This window comes from Balaenoptera acutorostrata, chromosome 20, assembly GCF_949987535.1.
Source record: "Balaenoptera acutorostrata chromosome 20, mBalAcu1.1, whole genome shotgun sequence".
Taxonomy (NCBI): Eukaryota; Metazoa; Chordata; class Mammalia; order Artiodactyla; family Balaenopteridae; genus Balaenoptera; species Balaenoptera acutorostrata.
In genome coordinates this window covers 43,412,942-43,439,203 of record NC_080083.1, presented here as the reverse complement: position 1 = coordinate 43,439,203, position 26,262 = coordinate 43,412,942, and the positions used below count along the sequence as shown (strand labels likewise).

Here is a 26,262-nt window from a genome sequence, read left to right as displayed (position 1 = left end):
GTTTTTGTTGTTGAGTTGCAGGAGTTCTTTATATATTGTGGAATACTAACCCCTCATCAGATATATGATTTGCAAATACCTCTCCCATACAGTAGATTGCCTTTTCATTTTGTTTGTGTCCTTTGATGCAGAGAAGTTTTAATTTTGATGTAGTTCAGTTTGCCTATTTTTTAACTTTCATTGTCTAGTCTTTTGGTGTCATATCCAAGAATCATTACCAAATCCAATATCACGAAGATTTTCCTCTGTGTTTTCTTTTAGGAGTTTTATAGTTTTAGCTTTTATATGTAAGTCTTTGATCTATTTTGAGTTAACTTTTGTAGATGTTTTGAGATAAGGGACAACTTCATTTTTTGCATGTGGACATCTGGTTTTCCCCACACCATTTGTTGAAAAGATTGCCCTTTCCTATTGAATGGTCTGGGCACCTCCGTTGAAGATCTTTTGACCACATATTGTGAGGGTTAATTCTGGGCTCTCTATTCTATTCCATCTTTGTGTATATGTCTGCTTTTATGTCAGTACCATGCTGTTTTGATTACTGTAGCTTTGTAGTGTAGTTTGAAATCAGAGCATGAGATGCCTCCAGCTTTGTTCTTCTTTCTCAAGATTGCTCTGGCTATTCAGGGCCTTTTGTGGTTCCATACAAATTTTGGATTGTTTGTTATATCCTGGAAAACGCCATTGGAACTTGATAAGGATTGCATTGAATCTGTAGATTACTTTAGGTAGTTATGGACATTTTAACCATAGAATTCTTCCAGCCATGAGCATGGAAAACCTTTCCCTCAATAAACCTCAGATATTTTTAGTTTGTGCTCTTTATGGGGATGAACCTCCCTGGATTTGATCATATATCCTAACATGTTGTAAGAAGAGTACCACGGGATATCAAAGTCAGATTAGAATCTTTTTGGCGACACTCAATGAAGAAAAGAGATACGTTTGCCGTACCAAATATGTATAATTTATTAGACCTTGGTATATTATTCCCCTTGCATAGGAAGCGAAAGTTGCAAGACGGTGGAGTTTAGGAGGTGAATGTGTCTGAGAAGGGACAGATGGTTCTTCCTCAGCTTTGGCAGCATTGGGCTGTGGAGAGGAGCTTGCTGAAGGTCAATCCCAAGGCAAACTTGTTTTCCCATTTCTTGGGTCAAATTTGTATTCTGGTGGCCTTAGTGGAGAGATCAAGATCTTTCTAGTATTGAATGGGAATCAGATAAGTCTGTGAAGTCCAAATATTTGGTAACCCTCAGAAAAAGTCAATTGAAGTTCAAGAACTTGTTAGTGTCCAGGGTGGTTGAAGAGATAATTCCTTCATGGACTGAGTTGGAAGTTGCACTTTCAAGTTGAAAATCAGCAACCTGGCTTTTAGCAGGTGGGCTGCCAGCAAGTGGGCTCACAGCAGGTGGGCTGGCAGCAGAGGCCAGGCGGCAGCAGGACTGTCCACAGTAGGATGGGCGCAGCAGGAGGCCTGGGCATGGTGCAGCTGGCAGCAGCACGGTGGGGTGCAGCTCACCACACAGCAGGGAGGCAGGCAGGTGCCCTCCACGCGGCAGTCAGGTCGGCAACCACCTGGTGCGGCAGCTCACAGCTCCACTGCCTCCCTCCTGGCCACAGCCAATGCTACCAGCAATGCCACAGCCAGTCTCACAGCCACTGGTCTGGCAGCAGTCGGTCTGGCAGCAGTTGGCTGGCAACACCCGGTTTGGCAGCAGGTTGGCTGACAGCAGCTGGAGCCACAGTGCCCACCAGTGGAACAGATGGGAAATCCACAGAAGCTAGTGGAACAGCAGGCCATGGTGTCAGGAGTTAGGTTGAGGGTTGACTTGTTAAGAGAAGTTTCTGAGTTTTGGCTGCACTTCCTACGTCTGGCCTTTTATATATCCTGCAGAGCCGTGTATTTCCCTAACATTTAGCATTTTTCCTTGATACCATGCGAAGTCAGTCTCTGACTGGCTAATACCTGATTGTTAAGGTTATAAATAGCATTTTCAATGGACTGCTTGGGTCATTGTTCAATTAATCTCATTATGTTTCTTTTTTGCCCTTTGGATCAAGCCAAGGCTCATTATGGAAGTCACATGATAGTCTAGACTTGGGCCAACCATTGCCCTGGCTTGCTTTGTCATAAATGTCCTTTGACAACCTTGAGGCAGAGTTTATCTAAACTGAACATTCTCTTCCTAACTGGTCATTCAATTAAGGATCATGATTTCGTAAAATTTGTCTTGACTTGGAATGGCTACCATTAGTGTCATCAAAACGTGAGCTATCACCTGATTCGTCAACATCAGAAGAAGTATGCTTTTCTGTGTTCCGTCTGTGCAAGTTACAGGATCCTCAGAAGTCGAACAAGTATTTTTGTTATCAATGTACATATTCCCAACTGAAACCCTTAATGACTTTTCTTGTGGATTGTTTCCTGACTCTACTAAATTGAGCATAATATGCTAGTAACAAATACACATTTTAATAAGTCAAACAGTAGGCAGGCATATAAAGAAACGTTAATGTTCTTCCTCCTTTCCCCAAAACATACACACCCCTTCCAAGACTAGTACTTCAGAGATAATCAATATTAATACTTTTGGTGCACGTACTTTGACACATTTCTCCCTGCTTGTGCAAACATAAACCAGTGTATGTACACATATATTGTCTTGCTTAGTAAAGTTGGGGTCTCCTATACCTATTTATTTAAAAGAATTTTAATTGTAATAAAATACACATAACATAAAATTTACCATCTTAACCATTTTTAAGTGCACAGTTCACTAGGGTTAGGCATATTCACATCGTTGTGCAATCAATCTCCAGAACTCTTTTTGTCTTACACAACTGAAACTCTATATCCATTAAACAACCACTCCCCCGTTCTCCCCTCCCCAAGCTCTTGGCAGTCATCATTCTAATGTGTGTTTTGATGAATTTGACTGCTCTTTGTACCTCATGTAAGTTGAATCATACAGTGTTTATCTTTTTGTGACTGGCTTATTTCACTTAGCGTAACGTCCTCGAGATTCATCCACATTGCAGACTATGACAGAATTTCCTTCCTTTTTAAGGCTGAATAAGATTCCATTGTACGCTTGTTCCACAATTTGTTTATCCATTCATCCCTCGATGACACTTGGGTTGCTTGCCCCTTTTAGCTATTTGCAATTAGTGCTGCCAGGAACATGAGTGTACAAATATCTCTTCCAGACCACGCTGTCAATTCTTTGGGGTATATACCTAGGCGTAGAACTGCTGGATCATATGGTAATTCTATTTTTGATTTTTTGAGTAACTGCCATACGGTTTCCCATAGTGGGTGTATCATTTTACATTCACGCCAGCAGTGCACAGGGGTTCCAATTTTTCCGTGTCCTTGCCAACACTTTGAGTTACTTGAGAGTAGCCATTCAAATGGATGTGAGGTGGTATGTCACTGTGGTTTTGGTCTGCATTTTCCTAATGATGAGTGGTACTGAGCATCTTTTCATGGGTTTTTTGGCCATTTGTATATCTTCCTTGGAGATATGTCCATTCATGTCCTTTGCCCAGTTTTTTGTGGTGGTGGTTCTTGTTTTGTTGTTGAGTTGCAGGAGTTCTTTATATATTGTGGAATACTAACCCCTCATCAGATATATGATTTGCAAATACCTTCTCCCATACAGTAGATTGCCTTTTCATTTTGTTGTGTCCTTTGATGCAGAGAAGTTTTTAATTTTGATGTAGTTCAGTTTGCCTATTTTTTAACTTTCATTGTCTAGTCTTTTGGTGTCATATCCAAGAAATCATTACCAAATCCAATATCACGAAGATTTTCCTCTGTGTTTTCTTTTAGGAGTTTTATAGTTTTAGCTTTTATATGTAAGTCTTTGATCTATTTTGAGTTAACTTTTGTAGATGTTTTGAGATAAGGGTCCAACTTCATTTTTTTGCATGTGGACATCTGGTTTTCCCCACACCATTTGTTGAAAAGATTGCCCTTTCCTATTGAATGGTCTTGGCACCTCCGTTGAAGATCTTTTGACCACATATGTGAGGGTTAATTCTGGGCTCTCTATTCTATTCCATCTTTGTGTATATGTCTGCTTTTATGTCAGTACCATGCTGTTTTGATTACTGTAGCTTTGTAGTGTAGTTTGAAATCAGAGCATGAGATGCCTCCAGCTTTGTTCTTCTTTCTCAAGATTGCTCTGGCTATTCAGGGCCTTTTGTGGTTCCATACAAATTTTGGGATTGTTTGTTATATCCTGGAAAACGCCATTGGAACTTTGATAAGGATTGCATTGAATCTGTAGATTACTTTAGGTAGTATGGACATTTTAACCATAGTAATTCTTCCAGCCATGAGCATGGAATACCTTTCCCTCAATAAACCCTCAGATATTTTTAGTTTGTGCTCTTTATGGGGATGAACCTCCCCTGGATTTGATCATATATCCTAACATGGTGTAAGAAGAGTACCACGGGATATCAAAGTCAGATTAGAATCTTTTTGGCGACACTCAATGAAGGAAAAGAGATACGTTTGCCGTACCAAATATGTATAATTTATTAGACCTTGGTATATTATTCCCCTTGCATAGGAAGCGAAAGTTGCAAGACGGTGGAGTTTAGGAGGTGAATGTGTCTGAGAAGGACAGATGGTTCTTCCTCAGCTTTGGCAGCATTGGGCTGTGGAGAGGAGGCTTGCTGAAGGTCAATCCCAAGGCAAACTTGTTTTCCCATTTCTTGGGTCAAATTTGTATTCTGGTGGCCTTAGTGGAGAGATCAAGATCTTTCTAGTATTGAATGGAATCAGATAAGTCTGTGAAGTCCAAATATTTGGTAACCCCTCAGAAAAAGTCAATTGAAGTTCAAGAACTTGTTAGTGTCCAGGGGTGGTTGAAGAGATAATTCCTTCATGGACTGAGTTGGAAGTTGCACTTTCAAGTTGAAAATCAGCAACCTGGCTTTTAGCAGGTGGGCTGCCAGCAAGTGGGCTCACAGCAGGTGGGCTGGCAGCAGCAGGCCAGGCGGCAGCAGGACTGTCCACAGTAGGATGGGCGGCAGCAGGAGGCCTGGGCATGGTGCAGCTGGCAGCAGCACGGGGGGGTGCAGCTCACCACACAGCAGGGAGGCAGGCAGGTGCCCTCCACGCGGCAGTCAGGTCGGCACCACCTGGTGCGGCAGCTCACAGCTCCACTGCCTCCCTCCTGGCCACAGCCAATGCTACCAGCAATGCCACAGCCAGTCTCACAGCCACTGGTCTGGCAGCAGTCGGTCTGGCAGCAGGTTGGCTGGCAACACCCGGTTTGGCAGCAGGTTGGCTGACAGCAGCTGGAGCCACAGGTCCCACCAGTGGAACAGATGGGAAATCCACAGAAGCTAGTGGAACAGCAGGCCATGGTGTCAGGAGTTAGGTTGAGGGTTGACTTGTTAAGAGAAGTTTCTGAGTTTTGGCTGCACTTCCTACGTCTGGCCTTTTATATATCCTGCAGAGCCGTGTATTTCCCTAACATTTAGCATTTTTCCTTGATACCATTGCGAAGTCAGTCTCTGACTGGCTAATACCTGAGTTGTTAAGGTTATAAATAGCATTTTCAATGGACTGCTTGGGTCATTGTTCAATTAAATCTCATTATGTTTCTTCTTTGCCCTTTGGATCAAGCCAAGGCTCATTATGGAAGTCACATGATAGTCTAGACTTGGGCCAACCATTGCCCTGGCTTGCTTTGTCATAAATGTCCTTTGACAACCTTGAGGCAGAGTTTATCTAAACTGAACATTCTCTTCCTAACTGGTCATTCAATTAAGGATCATGATTTCGTAAACAATTTGTCTTGACTTGGAATGGCTACCATTAGTGTCATCAAAACGTGAGCTATCACCTGATTCGTCAACATCAGAAGAAGTATGCTTTTCTGTGTTCCGTCTGTGCAAGTTACAGGATCCTCAGAAGTCGAACAAGTATTTTTGTTATCAATGTACATATTCCCAACTGAAACCCTTAATGACTTTTCTTGTGGATTGTTTCCTGACTCTACTAAATTGAGCATAATATGCTAGTAACAAATACACATTTTAATAAGTCAAACAGTAGGCAGGCATATAAAGAAACGTTAATGTTCTTCCTCCTTTCCCCAAAACATACACACCCCTTCCAAGACTAGTACTTCAGAGATAATCAATATTAATACTTTTGGTGCACGTACTTTGACACATTTCTCCCTGCTTGTGCAAACATAAACCAGTGTATGTACACATATATTGTCTTGCTTAGTAAAGTTGGGGTCTCCTATACCTATTTATTTAAAAGAATTTTAATTGTAATAAAATACACATAACATAAAATTTACCATCTTAACCATTTTTAAGTGCACAGTTCACTAGGGTTAGGCATATTCACATCGTTGTGCAATCAATCTCCAGAACTCTTTTTGTCTTACACAACTGAAACTCTATATCCATTAAACAACCACTCCCCCGTTCTCCCCTCCCCAAGCTCTTGGCAGTCATCATTCTAATGTGTGTTTTGATGAATTTGACTGCTCTTTGTACCTCATGTAAGTTGAATCATACAGTGTTTATCTTTTTGTGACTGGCTTATTTCACTTAGCGTAACGTCCTCGAGATTCATCCACATTGCAGACTATGACAGAATTTCCTTCCTTTTTAAGGCTGAATAAGATTCCATTGTACGCTTGTTCCACAATTTGTTTATCCATTCATCCCTCGATGACACTTGGGTTGCTTGCCCCTTTTAGCTATTTGCAATTAGTGCTGCCAGGAACATGAGTGTACAAATATCTCTTCCAGACCACGCTGTCAATTCTTTGGGGTATATACCTAGGCGTAGAACTGCTGGATCATATGGTAATTCTATTTTTGATTTTTTGAGTAACTGCCATACGGTTTCCCATAGTGGGTGTATCATTTTACATTCACGCCAGCAGTGCACAGGGGTTCCAATTTTTCCGTGTCCTTGCCAACACTTTGAGTTACTTGAGAGTAGCCATTCAAATGGATGTGAGGTGGTATGTCACTGTGGTTTTGGTCTGCATTTTCCTAATGATGAGTGGTACTGAGCATCTTTTCATGGGTTTTTTGGCCATTTGTATATCTTCCTTGGAGATATGTCCATTCATGTCCTTTGCCCAGTTTTTTGTGGTGGTGGTTCTTGTTTTGTTGTTGAGTTGCAGGAGTTCTTTATATATTGTGGAATACTAACCCCTCATCAGATATATGATTTGCAAATACCTTCTCCCATACAGTAGATTGCCTTTTCATTTTGTTGTGTCCTTTGATGCAGAGAAGTTTTTAATTTTGATGTAGTTCAGTTTGCCTATTTTTTAACTTTCATTGTCTAGTCTTTTGGTGTCATATCCAAGAAATCATTACCAAATCCAATATCACGAAGATTTTCCTCTGTGTTTTCTTTTAGGAGTTTTATAGTTTTAGCTTTTATATGTAAGTCTTTGATCTATTTTGAGTTAACTTTTGTAGATGTTTTGAGATAAGGGTCCAACTTCATTTTTTTGCATGTGGACATCTGGTTTTCCCCACACCATTTGTTGAAAAGATTGCCCTTTCCTATTGAATGGTCTTGGCACCTCCGTTGAAGATCTTTTGACCACATATGTGAGGGTTAATTCTGGGCTCTCTATTCTATTCCATCTTTGTGTATATGTCTGCTTTTATGTCAGTACCATGCTGTTTTGATTACTGTAGCTTTGTAGTGTAGTTTGAAATCAGAGCATGAGATGCCTCCAGCTTTGTTCTTCTTTCTCAAGATTGCTCTGGCTATTCAGGGCCTTTTGTGGTTCCATACAAATTTTGGGATTGTTTGTTATATCCTGGAAAACGCCATTGGAACTTTGATAAGGATTGCATTGAATCTGTAGATTACTTTAGGTAGTATGGACATTTTAACCATAGTAATTCTTCCAGCCATGAGCATGGAATACCTTTCCCTCAATAAACCCTCAGATATTTTTAGTTTGTGCTCTTTATGGGGATGAACCTCCCCTGGATTTGATCATATATCCTAACATGGTGTAAGAAGAGTACCACGGGATATCAAAGTCAGATTAGAATCTTTTTGGCGACACTCAATGAAGGAAAAGAGATACGTTTGCCGTACCAAATATGTATAATTTATTAGACCTTGGTATATTATTCCCCTTGCATAGGAAGCGAAAGTTGCAAGACGGTGGAGTTTAGGAGGTGAATGTGTCTGAGAAGGACAGATGGTTCTTCCTCAGCTTTGGCAGCATTGGGCTGTGGAGAGGAGGCTTGCTGAAGGTCAATCCCAAGGCAAACTTGTTTTCCCATTTCTTGGGTCAAATTTGTATTCTGGTGGCCTTAGTGGAGAGATCAAGATCTTTCTAGTATTGAATGGAATCAGATAAGTCTGTGAAGTCCAAATATTTGGTAACCCCTCAGAAAAAGTCAATTGAAGTTCAAGAACTTGTTAGTGTCCAGGGGTGGTTGAAGAGATAATTCCTTCATGGACTGAGTTGGAAGTTGCACTTTCAAGTTGAAAATCAGCAACCTGGCTTTTAGCAGGTGGGCTGCCAGCAAGTGGGCTCACAGCAGGTGGGCTGGCAGCAGCAGGCCAGGCGGCAGCAGGACTGTCCACAGTAGGATGGGCGGCAGCAGGAGGCCTGGGCATGGTGCAGCTGGCAGCAGCACGGGGGGGTGCAGCTCACCACACAGCAGGGAGGCAGGCAGGTGCCCTCCACGCGGCAGTCAGGTCGGCACCACCTGGTGCGGCAGCTCACAGCTCCACTGCCTCCCTCCTGGCCACAGCCAATGCTACCAGCAATGCCACAGCCAGTCTCACAGCCACTGGTCTGGCAGCAGTCGGTCTGGCAGCAGGTTGGCTGGCAACACCCGGTTTGGCAGCAGGTTGGCTGACAGCAGCTGGAGCCACAGGTCCCACCAGTGGAACAGATGGGAAATCCACAGAAGCTAGTGGAACAGCAGGCCATGGTGTCAGGAGTTAGGTTGAGGGTTGACTTGTTAAGAGAAGTTTCTGAGTTTTGGCTGCACTTCCTACGTCTGGCCTTTTATATATCCTGCAGAGCCGTGTATTTCCCTAACATTTAGCATTTTTCCTTGATACCATTGCGAAGTCAGTCTCTGACTGGCTAATACCTGAGTTGTTAAGGTTATAAATAGCATTTTCAATGGACTGCTTGGGTCATTGTTCAATTAAATCTCATTATGTTTCTTCTTTGCCCTTTGGATCAAGCCAAGGCTCATTATGGAAGTCACATGATAGTCTAGACTTGGGCCAACCATTGCCCTGGCTTGCTTTGTCATAAATGTCCTTTGACAACCTTGAGGCAGAGTTTATCTAAACTGAACATTCTCTTCCTAACTGGTCATTCAATTAAGGATCATGATTTCGTAAACAATTTGTCTTGACTTGGAATGGCTACCATTAGTGTCATCAAAACGTGAGCTATCACCTGATTCGTCAACATCAGAAGAAGTATGCTTTTCTGTGTTCCGTCTGTGCAAGTTACAGGATCCTCAGAAGTCGAACAAGTATTTTTGTTATCAATGTACATATTCCCAACTGAAACCCTTAATGACTTTTCTTGTGGATTGTTTCCTGACTCTACTAAATTGAGCATAATATGCTAGTAACAAATACACATTTTAATAAGTCAAACAGTAGGCAGGCATATAAAGAAACGTTAATGTTCTTCCTCCTTTCCCCAAAACATACACACCCCTTCCAAGACTAGTACTTCAGAGATAATCAATATTAATACTTTTGGTGCACGTACTTTGACACATTTCTCCCTGCTTGTGCAAACATAAACCAGTGTATGTACACATATATTGTCTTGCTTAGTAAAGTTGGGGTCTCCTATACCTATTTATTTAAAAGAATTTTAATTGTAATAAAATACACATAACATAAAATTTACCATCTTAACCATTTTTAAGTGCACAGTTCACTAGGGTTAGGCATATTCACATCGTTGTGCAATCAATCTCCAGAACTCTTTTTGTCTTACACAACTGAAACTCTATATCCATTAAACAACCACTCCCCCGTTCTCCCCTCCCCAAGCTCTTGGCAGTCATCATTCTAATGTGTGTTTTGATGAATTTGACTGCTCTTTGTACCTCATGTAAGTTGAATCATACAGTGTTTATCTTTTTGTGACTGGCTTATTTCACTTAGCGTAACGTCCTCGAGATTCATCCACATTGTAGACTATGACAGAATTTCCTTCCTTTTTAAGGCTGAATAAGATTCCATTGTACGCTTGTTCCACAATTTGTTTATCCATTCATCCCTCGATGACACTTGGGTTGCTTGCCCCTTTTAGCTATTTGCAATTAGTGCTGCCAGGAACATGAGTGTACAAATATCTCTTCCAGACCACGCTGTCAATTCTTTGGGGTATATACCTAGGCGTAGAACTGCTGGATCATATGGTAATTCTATTTTTGATTTTTTGAGTAACTGCCATACGGTTTCCCATAGTGGGTGTATCATTTTACATTCACGCCAGCAGTGCACAGGGGTTCCAATTTTTCCGTGTCCTTGCCAACACTTTGAGTTACTTGAGAGTAGCCATTCAAATGGATGTGAGGTGGTATGTCACTGTGGTTTTGGTCTGCATTTTCCTAATGATGAGTGGTACTGAGCATCTTTTCATGGGTTTTTTGGCCATTTGTATATCTTCCTTGGAGATATGTCCATTCATGTCCTTTGCCCAGTTTTTTGTGGTGGTGGTTCTTGTTTTGTTGTTGAGTTGCAGGAGTTCTTTATATATTGTGGAATACTAACCCCTCATCAGATATATGATTTGCAAATACCTTCTCCCATACAGTAGATTGCCTTTTCATTTTGTTGTGTCCTTTGATGCAGAGAAGTTTTTAATTTTGATGTAGTTCAGTTTGCCTATTTTTTAACTTTCATTGTCTAGTCTTTTGGTGTCATATCCAAGAAATCATTACCAAATCCAATATCACGAAGATTTTCCTCTGTGTTTTCTTTTAGGAGTTTTATAGTTTTAGCTTTTATATGTAAGTCTTTGATCTATTTTGAGTTAACTTTTGTAGATGTTTTGAGATAAGGGTCCAACTTCATTTTTTTGCATGTGGACATCTGGTTTTCCCCACACCATTTGTTGAAAAGATTGCCCTTTCCTATTGAATGGTCTTGGCACCTCCGTTGAAGATCTTTTGACCACATATGTGAGGGTTAATTCTGGGCTCTCTATTCTATTCCATCTTTGTGTATATGTCTGCTTTTATGTCAGTACCATGCTGTTTTGATTACTGTAGCTTTGTAGTGTAGTTTGAAATCAGAGCATGAGATGCCTCCAGCTTTGTTCTTCTTTCTCAAGATTGCTCTGGCTATTCAGGGCCTTTTGTGGTTCCATACAAATTTTGGGATTGTTTGTTATATCCTGGAAAACGCCATTGGAACTTTGATAAGGATTGCATTGAATCTGTAGATTACTTTAGGTAGTATGGACATTTTAACCATAGTAATTCTTCCAGCCATGAGCATGGAATACCTTTCCCTCAATAAACCCTCAGATATTTTTAGTTTGTGCTCTTTATGGGGATGAACCTCCCCTGGATTTGATCATATATCCTAACATGGTGTAAGAAGAGTACCACGGGATATCAAAGTCAGATTAGAATCTTTTTGGCGACACTCAATGAAGGAAAAGAGATACGTTTGCCGTACCAAATATGTATAATTTATTAGACCTTGGTATATTATTCCCCTTGCATAGGAAGCGAAAGTTGCAAGACGGTGGAGTTTAGGAGGTGAATGTGTCTGAGAAGGACAGATGGTTCTTCCTCAGCTTTGGCAGCATTGGGCTGTGGAGAGGAGGCTTGCTGAAGGTCAATCCCAAGGCAAACTTGTTTTCCCATTTCTTGGGTCAAATTTGTATTCTGGTGGCCTTAGTGGAGAGATCAAGATCTTTCTAGTATTGAATGGAATCAGATAAGTCTGTGAAGTCCAAATATTTGGTAACCCCTCAGAAAAAGTCAATTGAAGTTCAAGAACTTGTTAGTGTCCAGGGGTGGTTGAAGAGATAATTCCTTCATGGACTGAGTTGGAAGTTGCACTTTCAAGTTGAAAATCAGCAACCTGGTTTTTAGCAGGTGGGCTGCCAGCAAGTGGGCTCAGCAGGTGGGCTGGCAGCAGCAGGCCAGGCGGCAGCAGGACTGTCCACAGTAGGATGGGCGGCAGCAGGAGGCCTGGGCATGGTGCAGCTGGCAGCAGCACGGGGGGGTGCAGCTCACCACACAGCAGGGAGGCAGGCAGGTGCCCTCCACGCGGCAGTCAGGTCGGCACCACCTGGTGCGGCAGCTCACAGCTCCACTGCCTCCCTCCTGGCCACAGCCAATGCTACCAGCAATGCCACAGCCAGTCTCACAGCCACTGGTCTGGCAGCAGTCGGTCTGGCAGCAGGTTGGCTGGCAACACCCGGTTTGGCAGCAGGTTGGCTGACAGCAGCTGGAGCCACAGGTCCCACCAGTGGAACAGATGGGAAATCCACAGAAGCTAGTGGAACAGCAGGCCATGGTGTCAGGAGCCGGGCTAAGAGCTGGGCTGCTTGGAGAAGTTTGTGAGTTGGGTCTGCTTTTCCACTCGGGCTTTTTATATGCCTTGGTTAGTTCTTGTGTTTGTGACAGTCAGCATTTTTATCTTACTACTCTTTAAAGAAACTTTTCAGGGCCCTCTGATTGTTCAAACACTGAGTTATTTTAAATATATCTCCAAATTGGGTTTTCCTTACTGCTCAGCTAATACTCACCAAATATGTTTATCCTTGGTAGAAATACTGATGTTTCATTTTCAAACAATGCTGTAATTTCTCTTCAAGTCTCAGCCTTTGTTTTGCACTTGTGATCACATCACTTGTCACTCACAAGACAATGTGACTATAGGGTCATATTCATCAAACCTTCAGCCTCCAGAGTAAAATTATTAACCATTGATTGTCCTTCATGTGAGGGTATTTCTCTATGTTTTTTGATTGTTAAGATTATAGTTTTGGGACTTCCCTGGCGGTCCAGTGGTTAAGACTTCACCTTCCTATGCAGGGGGTCCATGTTCGATCCCTGGTTGGGGAGCTAAGATCCCTCATGCCTCGCGGTTAGAAAACCAAAACATAAAACAAAGCAATATTGTAACAAATTCAATAAAGACTTTAAAAAATGGTCCACATCAAGAAAATCTTTAAAAAAAAGATTAGTTTCTATAATCAGCCAGATAAAACTCTGATAAACTCCACAGTCACAGGAATTCATAGATCCTTTCAGAAATTAAATCTCTCCAATTTCTATAATCTCTCTTGAACTTCACACATTCACACTTGAGGAAACATTTATCACTGAGCAGGGTATATGGAATAAAACCTACTCCATTCCAATTTACTGTGGATATTTTGTTAGCACAAATTTAAAAGAAGGGCTGAAATTCATATCCAGTAAGGGAAAAAAATCACAAAAATTTTAAGTGTAATTGACATTTCTCTATGAAGGATAAAAATCACTTCTAAAAATCACTTCAGTGATTTTCAGGATAAAAATCACTTCTAAAAATCACTTCAGTGGATTATCTGGAAAGCATTTATTTCTCGAAGGTGGGATTCATTTTATGTAACTACAACTTTTTTCCTATGAAAGGATGATATTAGACCACAGAGCATGACAACTGAATTTGTGAAGGAGAACCCATAAAGAAGCAGGAATTAGGAAATACTTTCTCTGGATCACAGTCTTATAAGGCAGGTTAGGGAATGCATGATCAAATATCATTCAATAGGTGTAAGTGCAAAGAGATTATGATAAATTTCAGCCAAAAAACAATTGAAACAATTCTTGGTGATTTCTAAAAGAAAGACTGTGAATTTCCATTAAAAGTTTAGGATTACATGGAAGAAAATGAAAAAAGTGGTGGCCAAAAGAATACATTATTGCTACTTGTGGTAGGTTTATTCTTGCATTCCAATCATGAATAGAAGCACATAGTTAGCTTTTATCAGGTGGAGGTGTTGGTTTGTACAGTGATAGAATTACATTAAAGAGTGACTGCTGTCAGTGTCAATAAAGATGTTCATGTCATATGGTAACCATGACTGCAAGTATGAACTTGAAAGATGGTTAGGGGAATCACCGAATGTTGGAGATCCAAAACTTGATAAATCATCTAGTCCAACCATTTAATTGTATAGGTGTAGAAACTGACATCATTCTTTTTATAAAGAGCACATGGTTATTAAATACTATTATGCACACTAAAGGATTATGTAGAAGGGAAGACCCAGTCTGCCTGCCTCATATCTTGCTTTAGTGCACAAATCAGCATAGTACAAATAGGTCAGATTAATCAAGGAAAAGAGTTGAACATAGAACCATTCAGCCTCAAAGTTCTAAGTTGGAACATTGATATTGTGGTGTGGACCACTTTTAATTTCCTCTCAGCATCAGTTGATGTTAGAATACTACTGAGTTTAGGATTGGCTGCCCTTTGGAGAGATTAGTGACTTGCTCCATTCACACAACCAGTGTATAGCCAGAAGAGCTGGGTGTAAAACTCCTATCCCTCATTCCTAGATCAGTTCATTTTGTTTTATACCATGTTGCTTTCCAGGATCAACTAAAGTTAGTAAAACTCTTTGTCTTCTCTGTTTTTTTCCTAATATTTCATAATAGTTCAAGAATAGAAATATTAGTGGTAGGCAGAATACACTATAGAACTGTGATTTTAAACACACAGTAAATAAGCATAAATATTTTAAAATTCTAAGTGTCTTCTGACCAGAAGAGTTTCCCATAGAGCTGCAATTCCTAATTATTTTATTCCTAGTTGCTTCTTGTTTCCTATATTCAGATTGGTTAATACTCCTTCTGGGTGTCTATATCTGCCACACTCTTTGGGTCTTCTTTATTCCATGGTCATCATCTTAGTTAGCTCTTATTGTGTATCACTTGGATCAGGGCAATGGCCTCTTGAATTGTTTCTGTATAGTCATTATATGTTTAGCCCTAGGGCTTTTGTTTTTATAAGCATCTACCATAGGAATCATCCCTATGCCCTACTCCTGTCATGCCATTTCCCTGCCCTAAGGCTTTCAACAGTTCTTCGTACTTATTGCATAAACGGCATACTCCTTTGGCTAGTATTCAAAGCACACAAATTTTCCAGATTTATCTTCCACATATGTGCTCTACATATATCCAGTGCTCCCAGTCAAACCACCTCTGAACAACCTCCCTCTATATACCTTTGTGAATACTGTTTCCATTATTGAAAATGCCATATTCCCTCAGATCTGCACACCTAAATCTATATAAAATGCTAGCTTCTTTTTCAATCTTTCTTGTTCTCCCCAATCAACAGTAACTTCTCTGTTGACACCATAGAGTGTGTTGTACTTTTTACATATTCTAATTTTTAGTTGAGTTGTTGTAAATTTGATTCATCTCCCTAAAAATTTCTTGAACAGGGGAACATTTTTAACTCAATTTTAATTTCTATTGTATACCATACAGTCTGTGGCTTGCAGATGTAGGCAATCAGTGGATTTTTCTTATGTTTATATTTCATGAAAAAAATTTAGAATGAATAAGTAAAACCAAGGCTGTGTTTGCTAGGCCAGAAAAGAGAAGTTTATTAGAAAACAAACATGCTGCAAGACTTAAGATCTAAGAAGGAAAGAAGGAAGTTGTCACTGTTACTTGAGAACAGTCAAAGCCTTAATAGATGAGTCTGGATCGCCATTCAACTCCTGCTTGATTTGGGGTATTGATGGCTCAGAGGAGGTTTGTTAGGTAGACAAATGGGGGTAGAACTTTTTCAGAAGGTTGCTTGCTGGCTCTCGGCAGTCAGTGCACTGCTCAGCAGCAGGAGGAAGTCCTGCAGGTGGGCCAGCAGGGGTCCGGCTGGCAGCAGGGCTGGCGGCAGCACGGGGACTGCACAGAGACGGGATGGCAGCAGGTGGTGGTCCAGCAGCAGGGGCGGCAGACCACGGCCTGGCAGGACGTGGGGCAGCAGGTGATGGGGCGGCAGCAGCCGTCCTGCAGGCTGCACGGGGCGTAGCAGACTGGGCGGCAGCAGGGCTCACAGATGGGGCGCGTGCAGCGGGGCACGCAGGTCACGGGGCGGCACACGGTGGTCTTGCAGGACACTGGGCGGCAGCAGCGGGGGTCGTGGCAGCAGCGGGGCTGGAAGCAGCCTCCGGCGCAGCCCAGGGAGCAGGAGATGGGGCGGAAGCAGGAGCCGGTCATGGCGGTGTCTGGGGCTGAGTTGGCTTGAGCTGGTGAGAGGAGTTGAGAGTTCTCAGGTGTGAATGTCTTCCTCCTGCTCTGGGCCCTTTATATACCCTGGTCAGCTGCTGATGACCCCTCTTGTTTATCTTTTGGCCAATTAAGTAGACATTTGTTTTGACTAGTGATTGCATTGCTGGTGAAATACTCATGATCTCATTAAAGAACATGTGTTACATCCCTAAATATGGATGTATTCACGCTGTTCATCATCAAAACCTCAGCACTCCTCTGCGCCATTTGAAGGGACAGCAGCTCTTCATGCTTATTCTGAGTAGATGGGACCTGGCAAATCCTGGGCAAAAGGGGCCTAAAGGGGCTGCATTTTTAAAGAAATTAAACATATAAGGGTTTCTAGAGCACTGACTAGATCCTATCCTTGACCCCCAAGAGATCCCCTGAAACACCTACATGTGAATCAGACAGGTGTCAGACACAGTCTTTTGTGTGGATTCCTTGGGAAAACATTTATGTTTCACTTGATGTATAGTGAAATGTACATGCCTTGAATAGTACTGCAGCTCATATGCTTGTATTGGAAAGGCAGAAGTTTATTTTCATAAACCAAGTGAGTATTAGAATAAAATATCCAAGAGTGCCATCATTTTTTGTTCTTTTTCATTTTTCCAGTGCATGTTGCGGCATCTCTGATCTGGCTGGTCACAGAATATTGATTTTCTCTGAGGCATGACATGTTTTATACTCGCCTGTCTTGTGTATGTGATATGGAATCGTGTAATGAGAAGTTTTATCTTACTATACCTTGACATGGGTGCTACAACTCTGAAGGGATAAGACAGAGGTTTGTTCTCCATCACAGATGTAGAAAACAAATTTATGGTCGCCAGAAGGGAAAGGCAGGGAGGGATAATTGGAACATTGGGACTGACATGTACACACTACTATATATAAAATAGATAACTAATCAGGACCTACTGTATAGCACAGGGAACCCTACTCAGTACTCTGTAATGACCTGTATGGGAGAAGAATCCAAAAAAGTGTGGATATATGTATATGAATAACTGATTCACTGTGCTGTACAGCAGAAAGTAACACAACATTGAAAATCAACTCTACTCCAATAAAAATTAATTTCAAAAGAAGACAGGATTTTTCAGCAAACAGTGTACACGTATATGATACACTGTTCAAAGCAGTGGATTGGGGAGGTAGCGCAGCTGTTCTGTGATGGTCCGGCTAGAAGTGTGATTGATGGACGTGCTTCTTTGGGAGTCGTTGCCAAGGGCAGTTGAGGAGTTGCGAGGGGAAAACGGGCTCATTACTTTTCACCTTTACTCCTATGATTCACCAGACAGGGTTTTGGATCACTTTAGGATCATTTCCATAAATCAAAAGAATGTGCCTCAGGCCCCAGGAGCTAAAGCTTCCCAAATGGAATTTCAAACATAATGTCAAAACTTATAAAGAAATGCAAATTGACTGAATGTAAATTGACACAATTGGGGAAACAGAGGAGGGAGAAATCAAGTACAATCTCATCCATGTAGACCTTCAACTCTCTCTCTCTCACGTTCTGTTGTCCATGGGCACTCGTGATTTTTTCAAAGCGGTAACCAGAGCCTAGGTTAAAAAAACTTGTATATTCTGCTCTCTTTTCTCTTTTTTTCCCCAGCTTTCTTGAGATATAATTGACATATAACATTGTGTCATGTTAGGTGCACATTGTGATGGTCTGATACACATGTATATTGCAAAATCTTTACCACAAAAAGGTTAGTTAACAGATCCTTCACCTTACGTAACTATCCTTTTGTGTTGTTATGATGAGAACATTAAAGCTCTACTTTCATAGCACCTTTTGAGTAGACAGTATACAGTTTACCCGTGCACAACACGAGTTTGGACTGCACGGGTCGACTTATAAGCAGATGTTTTTCAGTAGTAAGTACTACAGTACCATACGACCTAAGGTTGGTTTCATCATGGAGAGGGAGGAAATGCAAGTACAGAGAAGCCATAGATACAGAATCTTGGATATGGAGGGCAGAGGGTCGGTGCCCCTAACCCCAGAGTAGTTCAAGGGTCAACTGTAGTCTTGTTAACATAGTCACCGTGCTGTTCATTAGATCCTCAGAATTCACTCATCTCGTAACTGGAAGTTTGTATCTTTTGACCAACATCTCCAAATTTCTCCTACCCCTCGGCCCCTTGCAATTACCTTTCTAGTCTATGTTTCTTTGAGTTTGATGGTTTTGATTCCACGTGTAAGTGATATATAATATTTATCTTTCTCTGTTTGACTTATTTCACTCAGCATAATGCCTTCAGGGTCCATCCATGTTATCCCAAAAGGCAGAATTTCCTTCTTTTTATGGGTGAATTATATGTAGAAAACATTTTGTTTATCCATTCATCTGTTGTTGGACGTTTAGCTTGTTTCAATGTCTTGGCAGTTATGAATAATGCTGTCATGTACATGGGAGTGCAGATATCACTTTGAGATAGTGATTTCATCTCATTTGGATGTATTCTAAGATGTGAGATTACCGGATCATAGGGTAGTTCTATTTTTAAATTTTTGAGGAGCCTCCATACTGTTTTCCATAGTAGCTGTACCAATTTACATTCCTACCAACAGTGCATCAGGGTTCCCTTTTCTCCACATCCTCACGAGCATTTGTTATCTCTTGTCTTCTTGATAATACCCATTCTAACAGGTGTGAGGTGATATCACATTGTGGTTTTGATTTGCATCTCCCTGGTGATTAGTGATGTTGAACACCTTTTCACGTACTTGTTGACCATCTCTATGCCTTCTTTGAAAAAATGTTTACAAATCCTCTACCCGTTTGTTAAGTGAATTGGTTTTTGGTTTTGTCTTGTTTTGTGTTGTTCTGGTGTTATTTAGGAGTTCCTTAATTTTTTGGCTATTAACTGCTTATCAGATATATAGTTTGCAAATATTTTCTCCCATTCAGTGGGCTGCCTTTTCATTTTGTTGATGATTTCTTTTGCTCTGTAGAAGCTTTTTAGTTGGATGTAGTTCCATTTGCTGGCTTTTGCGTTTCTTGCTTGTGCTGTGCTCTTTGCAAGCCACATTGTCTCATAATCAAGTTTTCCTGTTGCTCGGGGTGGGGCATCTTCCTAATGATCTCATTCTGTGCAAGGAGAACCTCTTTGGAGGATCACCTCAGTTAAGAAGACGAATTTCCCCACTCCAAACACTTCTGAGCCCAAATTGTTCCAAAATGATTTTTCTCTCCCTTTTATAAAGATCCACAAAGATGAAGAGTTCACTAGCCCTTCAGTAGGCAATTTTGATGTTTATTCAGTCTAAGATACTCATCCTACCCCATGCCCAATTTCATTTCCAGGCAGAGAAAATATGGGTCATGTGTGAATAATTCATGTCCCCATACTCTGTGAATTGACACTGGTGGCAAGTCATGTGCTATTTTCTGATGCCACTTATCCTAAAACCATACAACACTCATTAAATACTGTGCCACTTACTATGGGTCCTTGGGTCTTGAGGGATAATAAAGATATGTAATCAAGGTTGTTGTGAAGATTAAGTGAGCTAATAAGTGTGAAGCAGTAAGAACAGCGCCTGGCACTTAGTGTCTTATATTTGTTAAGTTAGTAAATATATTTTAATAGGTCATGTTACACTGGTGCCTTATAAACTCCAAATTTTGAACTCAGAACAAAGATGAAAGTTTTTCATATGGCAAATGGCCAGTTCTCTGCTCAAATCACCACAGAATAGATATTGAATAAGATTTTTCAGTGGGGAGTTTCATTAACAGAGTAAAATAAAAATACCTTGGAGGAAGATATAGAGCTCCCTCTATGTGAACACCAGTCTCGGTATAGGGGAGTCAGGCTATCGATGTAGAACTGACAAGACAAATATGTGTCAGAATTGTGGAGAGTGGATTAACCCTACTGAAAGTACCTCAACCCATGCAAGAGAGTGAGGTCTTAGAAAAACATCCTTAAAAGAAAAGGCTGAAAACCAGACAGGTTCTTAGTGGTGATGGGCAACAGGTTTTGCATAAGGAATGCTAGGGCTTTATTTAACCCAACAATTTCCAACCATCACATTGTGAACAAATTTTAACATGAAAAATACTGGCTTGTTGAGTTCTCAATTCTCAATTGTCTATACAAATGGAGAAAAACAATTGTACATATAATCTGAAACAGCTAGCAATGTTTAAACATTCTTCATTCGGAACATAGCAAAAGTGCCCCTTGCTTTATGCAATTGAGATGACCGTAAACTGCTAAAATATAAATTCAATGTTTAATAATTTGATCACATTTGAAAGATCTCAGGGACCTCCCTGGTGGTCCCGTGGCTAAGAATTCGCGCTCCCAATGCAGGGGCCCGGGATCGATCCCTGGTCAGGGAACTTGATCTCATATGCCGCAGCTGAGTGTTTGCATGCCACAACGAAGACCTGGCGCAGCCAAACAGATAAAATAAATAAATAAATATTTTAAAAAACGCAAAAGATCTCCGAGAAGTCCGCTATTTACAACACAGTGGTATACTCTTATATGTAATAAAAGACCTCTTTAGGAGTACACACCACTGCTCTCTAACTTATGTGCTGTAAATTCATTTACACTTTGATAGTTGCATTTTCAAGAGCATAGCATAATTGTGAGAAAATTTTAAATAATTTCCCCCAAATAGATACAGGTTTTAGACAATCCAGTTCATCTAAAAATAAAATGTATGTTCATTTTTAAAAGTATATGATTGAGAAAAAAATGAAGAAGAAGATGAATATTATTACCAGTTACTGTTAGATTTTGTTGCCTAATATTCCAGGTATTTTTTAGGCATAAAAACACATAGGGGGCTTCCCTGGTGGCGCAGTGGTTGAGAATCCGCCTGCCAATGCAGGGGACACGGGTTCGAGCCCTGGTCTGGGAAGATCCCACATGCCGCGGAGCTACGAGGCCCGTGAGCCACAACTACTGAGCCTGCGCGTCTGGAGCCTGTGCTCCGTAACAAGGGAGGCCGCGATAGTGAGAGGCCCCCGCACCGCGATAAACAGTGGCCCCCGCTTGCCGCAACTACAGAAAGCCCTCGCATAGAAACGAAGACCCAACACAGCCAAAAATAAATAAATAAATAAATTTTAAAAAAACACATAGACACGGACACACAGAAAACATTCCCTCACAAGATAAGTTCATATTTTACTGCTTCCTTATTTTTTACTTAAAAATGACAGGACCATTGCATGAGGTTTCCTAATAGGTTTACAGTCGTCAACTATTTTTGGTATTTCTTATATTCTGTACTATTTGACTTTTATCTGATTGACAGCTCATGTCGCTAAGTAGATTATAACCTCTTCAAAGCAGGAACCCCCTTTTATTCCTTTATATTCCCTGAGGGTGGTCAACTCAGTGCCTTATTCACAGTAGATGTTCAAAAAATACTTGTAGATTGGCAGTGATTAACGTGCTTGGAAGAGGCCTTCAATGCCCAGTTCCTGAGCACAAAGATAAGCAGCCCTGGAGAGCCAGTATGGATTTAATATCCACACAAGTCGACGTTGTGAATAACATTCTAAATAACAGTCAGCGCTGTAATACACAGAAGGGAGTGTATATTACCTGAAGAAGCAGTTCTACTTGGTCACAAAATATGACACTTCCTCTGCGCAGAGGAACGTCTCTCCGATCATAGTAAGAGGAAATCTTTGGCTTAAATGCTTAATGTCAGGGGGCTTGCGTTCTCCTGGGTCTTTTCTGAACATCAGTGGTTATAAGGACATTTAGAAACGTATTTGATCTTTCATTACTCATTGCTCCTTAGTTTCAGAAACAGGCGATTGGCCAGATGCCACTCAAGGTTCCTTCCACCTCTAACATACTGGGCTTTCTGTGCTGTGCTAGCAGGTGTGAGTTCAGTGAATGAATACTCAGACTGGGAATATAGGTGATAACCCCAGTGTAGACTCCTTACTGGTCATTTTGGAAGAACATTTCTCAGGTGTGCGGCACCTGTCTGGAACCGTGGGCATCTGTGACTCTGTATATGTGATGAAGATATAGCTGTGCCCACCTTCCTTAGCTACTGTGTCCTATAAATGCCATCGACAATGGTAAGAAGGAAACTACCCAGACTTAGGGTATTTTAGAGAACAATTTAAGAGGATTATTCTGTATCTTGCTTTCAATGTCTCTGGAAAATTCAGACAGAATCTCCTTAAAGGAAATATCACGAGACCATGATTTCTATGCTGGGAGTGCCTGAATTTATTAGAAAACCAACAACATGACATAGGAGGGAGCTGGGGTCTTGAGAGGACAGGATATTCTTCATCAGTAGTTCATTTGAAAAGGGTCTTCAGTGCCTCTTAAAAGCTAGTTTGAAGAGAGGAGGAAGGGGCTTCTCGAGAAGAGACCTGCCACCTTCTGCTGTGAAGCAGTGGGACAGCAGGATGGAGCCGGCCGTCTCTGGGGGACCCTTAGTGACGATGTGCTCCTAGGACGCACTGCTCAGCAGCAGGAGGAAGTCCTGCAGGTGGGCCAGCAGGGGTCCGGCTGGCAGCAGGGCTGGCGGCAGCACGGGGACTGCACAGAGACGGGATGGCAGCAGGTGGTGGTCCAGCAGCATGGGCGGCAGACCACGGCCTGGCAGGACGTGGGGCAGCAGGTGATGGGGCGGCAGCAGCCGTCCTGCAGGCTGCACGGGGCGTAGCAGACTGGGCGGCAGCAGGGCTCACAGATGGGGCGCGTGCAGCGGGGCACGCAGGTCACGGGGCGGCACACGGTGGTCTTGCAGGACACTGGGCGGCAGCAGCGGGGGTCGTGGCAGCAGCGGGGCTGGAAGCAGCCTCCGGCGCAGCCCAGGGAGCAGGAGATGGGGCGGAAGCAGGAGCCGGTCATGGCGGTGTCTGGGGCTGAGTTGGCTTGAGCTGGTGAGAGGAGTTGAGAGTTCTCAGGTGTGAATGTCTTCCTCCTGCTCTGGGCCCTTTATATACCCTGGTCAGCTGCTGATGACCCCTCTTGTTTATCTTTTGGCCAATTAAGTAGACATTTGTTTTGACTAGTGATTGCATTGCTGGTGAAATACTCATGATCTCATTAAAGAACATGTGTTACATCCCTAAATATGGATGTATTCACGCTGTTCATCATCAAAACCTCAGCACTCCTCTGCGCCATTTGAAGGGACAGCAGCTCTTCATGCTTATTCTGAGTAGATGGGACCTGGCAAATCCTGGGCAAAAGGGGCCTAAAGGGGCTGCATTTTTAAAGAAATTAAACATATAAGGGTTTCTAGAGCACTGACTAGATCCTATCCTTGACCCCCAAGAGATCCCCTGAAACACCTACATGTGAATCAGACAGGTGTCAGACACAGTCTTTTGTGTGGATTCCTTGGGAAAACATTTATGTTTCACTTGATGTATACTGAAATGTACATGCCTTGAATAGTACTGCAGCTCATATGCTTGTATTGGAAAGGCAGAAGTTTATTTTCATAAACCAAGTGAGTATTAGAATAAAATATCCAAGAGTGCCATCATTTTTTGTTCTTTTTCATTTTTCCAGCGCATGTTGCGGCATCTCTGATCTGGCTGGTCACAGAATATTGATTTTCTCTGAGGCATGACATGTTTTATACTCGCCTGTCTTGTGTATGTGATATGGAATCGTGTAATGAGAAGTTTTATCTTACTATACCTTGACATGGGTGCTACAACTCTGAAGGGATAAGACAGAGGTTTGTTCTCCATCACAGATGTAGAAAACAAATTTATGGTCACCAGAAGGGAAAGGCAGGGAGGGATAATTGGAACATTGGGACTGACATGTACACACTACTATATATAAAATAGATAACTAATAAGGACCTACTGTATAGCACAGGGAATTCTACTCAGTAGTCTGTAATGACCTGTATGGGAGAAGAATCTAAAAAAGTGTGGATATATGTATATGAATAACTGATTCACTTTGCTGTACAGCAGAAAGTAACACAACATTGAAAATCAACTCTACTCCAATAAAAATTAATTTCAAAAAAAGACAGGATTTTTCAGCAAACAGTGTACACGTATATGATACACTGTTCAAAGCAGTGGATTGGGGAGGTAGCGCAGCTGTTCTGTGATGGTCCGGCTAGAAGTGTGATTGATGGACGTGCTTCTTTGGGAATCGTTGCCAAGGGCAGTTGAGGAGTTGCGAGGGGAAAACGGGCTCATTACTTTTCACCTTTACTCCTATGATTCACCAGACAGGGTTTTGGATCACTTTAGGATCATTTCCATAATTCAAAAGAATGTGCCTCAGGCCCCAGGAGCTAAAGCTTCCCAAATGGAATTTCAAACATAATGTCAAAACTTATAAAGAAATGCAAATTGACTGAATGTAAATTGACACAATTGGGGAAACAGAGGAGGGAGAAATCAAGTACAGTCTCATCGATGTAGACCTTCAACTCTCTCTCTCTCACGTTCTGTTGTCCATGGGCACTCGTGATTTTTTCAAAGCGGTAACCAGAGCCTAGATTAAAAAAACTTGTATATTCTGCTCTCTTTTCTCTTTTTTTCCCCAGCTTTCTTGAGATATAATTGACATATAACATTGTGTCATGTTAGGTGCACATTGTGATGGTCTGATACACATGTATATTGCAAAATCTTTACCACAAAAAGGTTAGTTAACAGATCCTTCACCTTACGTAACTATCCTTTTGTGTTGTTATGATGAGAACATTAAAGCTCTACTTTCATAGCACCTTTTGAGTAGACAGTATACAGTTGACCCGTGCACAACACGAGTTTGGACTGCACGGGTCGACTTGTAAGCAGATGTTTTTCAGTAGTAAGTACTACAGTACCATACGACCTAAGGTTGGTTTCATCATGGAGAGGGAGGAAATGCAAGTACAGAGAAACCATAGATACAGAATCTCGGAGATGGAGGGCAGAGGGTCGGTGCCCCTAACCCCAGAGTAGTTCAAGGGTCAACTATACTATTGTTAACATAGTCACCGTGCTGTTCATTAGATCCTCAGAATTCACTCATCTCGTAACTGGAAGTTTGTATCTTTTGACCAACATCTCCCCATTTCTCCTACCCCTCAGCCCCTTGCAATTACCTTTCTAGTCTATGTTTCTTTGAGTTTGATGGTTTTGATTCCACGTGTAAGTGATATATAATATTTATCTTTCTCTGTTTGACTTATTTCACTCAGCATAATGCCTTCAGGGTCCATCCATGTTATCCCAAAAGGCAGAATTTCCTTCTTTTTATGGGTGAATTATATGTAGGAAACATTTTGTTTATCCATTCATCTGTTGTTGGACGTTTAGCTTGTTTCAATGTCTTGGCAGTTATGAATAATGCTGTCATGTACATGGGAGTGCAGATATCACTTTGAGATAGTGATTTCATCTCATTTGGATGTATTCTAAGATGTGAGATTACCGGATCATAGGGTAGTTCTATTTTTAAATGTTTGAGGAGCCTCCATACTGTTTTCCATAGTAGCTGTACCAATTTACATTCCTACCAACAGTGCATCAGGGTTCCCTTTTCTCCACATCCTCACCTGCATTTGTTATTTCTTGTCTTCTTGATAATACCCATTCTAACAGCTGTGAGGTGATATCACATTGTGGTTTTGATTTGCATCTCCCTGGTGATTAGTGATGTTGAACACCTTTTCATGTACTTGTTGACCATCTCTATGCCTTCTTTGAAAAACTGTTTACAAATCCTCTACCCGTTTGTTAAGTGAATTGGTTTTTGGTTTTGTCTTGTTTTGTGTTGTTCTGGTGTTATTTAGGAGTTCCTTAATCTTTTGGCTATTAACTGCTTATCAGATATATAGTTTGCAAATATTTTCTCCCATTCAGTGGGCTGCCTTTTCATTTTGTTGATGATTTCTTTTGCTCTGTAGAAGCTTTTTAGTTGGATGTAGTTCCATTTGCTGGCTTTTGCGTTTCTTGCTTGTGC

At 41.4% G+C, this 26,262-nt stretch overlaps 6 protein-coding genes across 6 annotated transcripts; all 6 read right to left on the bottom strand.

Annotated features, from left to right (window-relative positions):
• Positions 1 to 1,371: 1,371 nt before the first annotated feature.
• LOC114235403 (keratin-associated protein 9-3) lies at positions 1,372 to 1,801 on the bottom strand. The gene is given in 5 exon segments (XM_028165327.2): positions 1,372 to 1,433; positions 1,436 to 1,462; positions 1,465 to 1,570; positions 1,572 to 1,690; positions 1,693 to 1,801. Coding segments are annotated over 5 exon segments (423 nt in total).
• A 3,148-nt stretch (positions 1,802 to 4,949) lies between these two features.
• LOC130705984 (keratin-associated protein 9-3-like) lies at positions 4,950 to 5,381 on the bottom strand. The gene has a single exon (XM_057536760.1). The coding sequence runs from the start codon at positions 5,379 to 5,381 to the stop codon at positions 4,950 to 4,952; it is 432 nt and encodes a 143-aa protein (XP_057392743.1).
• Positions 5,382 to 8,534: 3,153 nt separating this feature from the next.
• Positions 8,535 to 8,966, bottom strand: LOC130705983 (keratin-associated protein 9-3-like). Its single transcript, XM_057536759.1, has one exon. The coding sequence runs from the start codon at positions 8,964 to 8,966 to the stop codon at positions 8,535 to 8,537; it is 432 nt and encodes a 143-aa protein (XP_057392742.1).
• A 3,181-nt stretch (positions 8,967 to 12,147) lies between these two features.
• On the bottom strand, positions 12,148 to 12,549 carry LOC130705987 (keratin, high-sulfur matrix protein, B2A-like). The gene has a single exon (XM_057536763.1). The coding sequence runs from the start codon at positions 12,547 to 12,549 to the stop codon at positions 12,148 to 12,150; it is 402 nt and encodes a 133-aa protein (XP_057392746.1).
• Positions 12,550 to 15,870: 3,321 nt separating this feature from the next.
• LOC103014745 (keratin-associated protein 2-3-like) lies at positions 15,871 to 16,308 on the bottom strand. Its single transcript, XM_007177610.2, has one exon. It carries the CDS (start codon positions 16,258 to 16,260, stop codon positions 15,871 to 15,873), a length of 390 nt encoding a protein of 129 aa, XP_007177672.2. The 5' UTR covers positions 16,261 to 16,308.
• Positions 16,309 to 22,791: 6,483 nt separating this feature from the next.
• On the bottom strand, positions 22,792 to 23,181 carry LOC130706000 (keratin-associated protein 2-3-like). The gene has a single exon (XM_057536776.1). It carries the CDS (start codon positions 23,179 to 23,181, stop codon positions 22,792 to 22,794), a length of 390 nt encoding a protein of 129 aa, XP_057392759.1.
• Between the last annotated feature and the right edge of the window lie 3,081 nt (positions 23,182 to 26,262).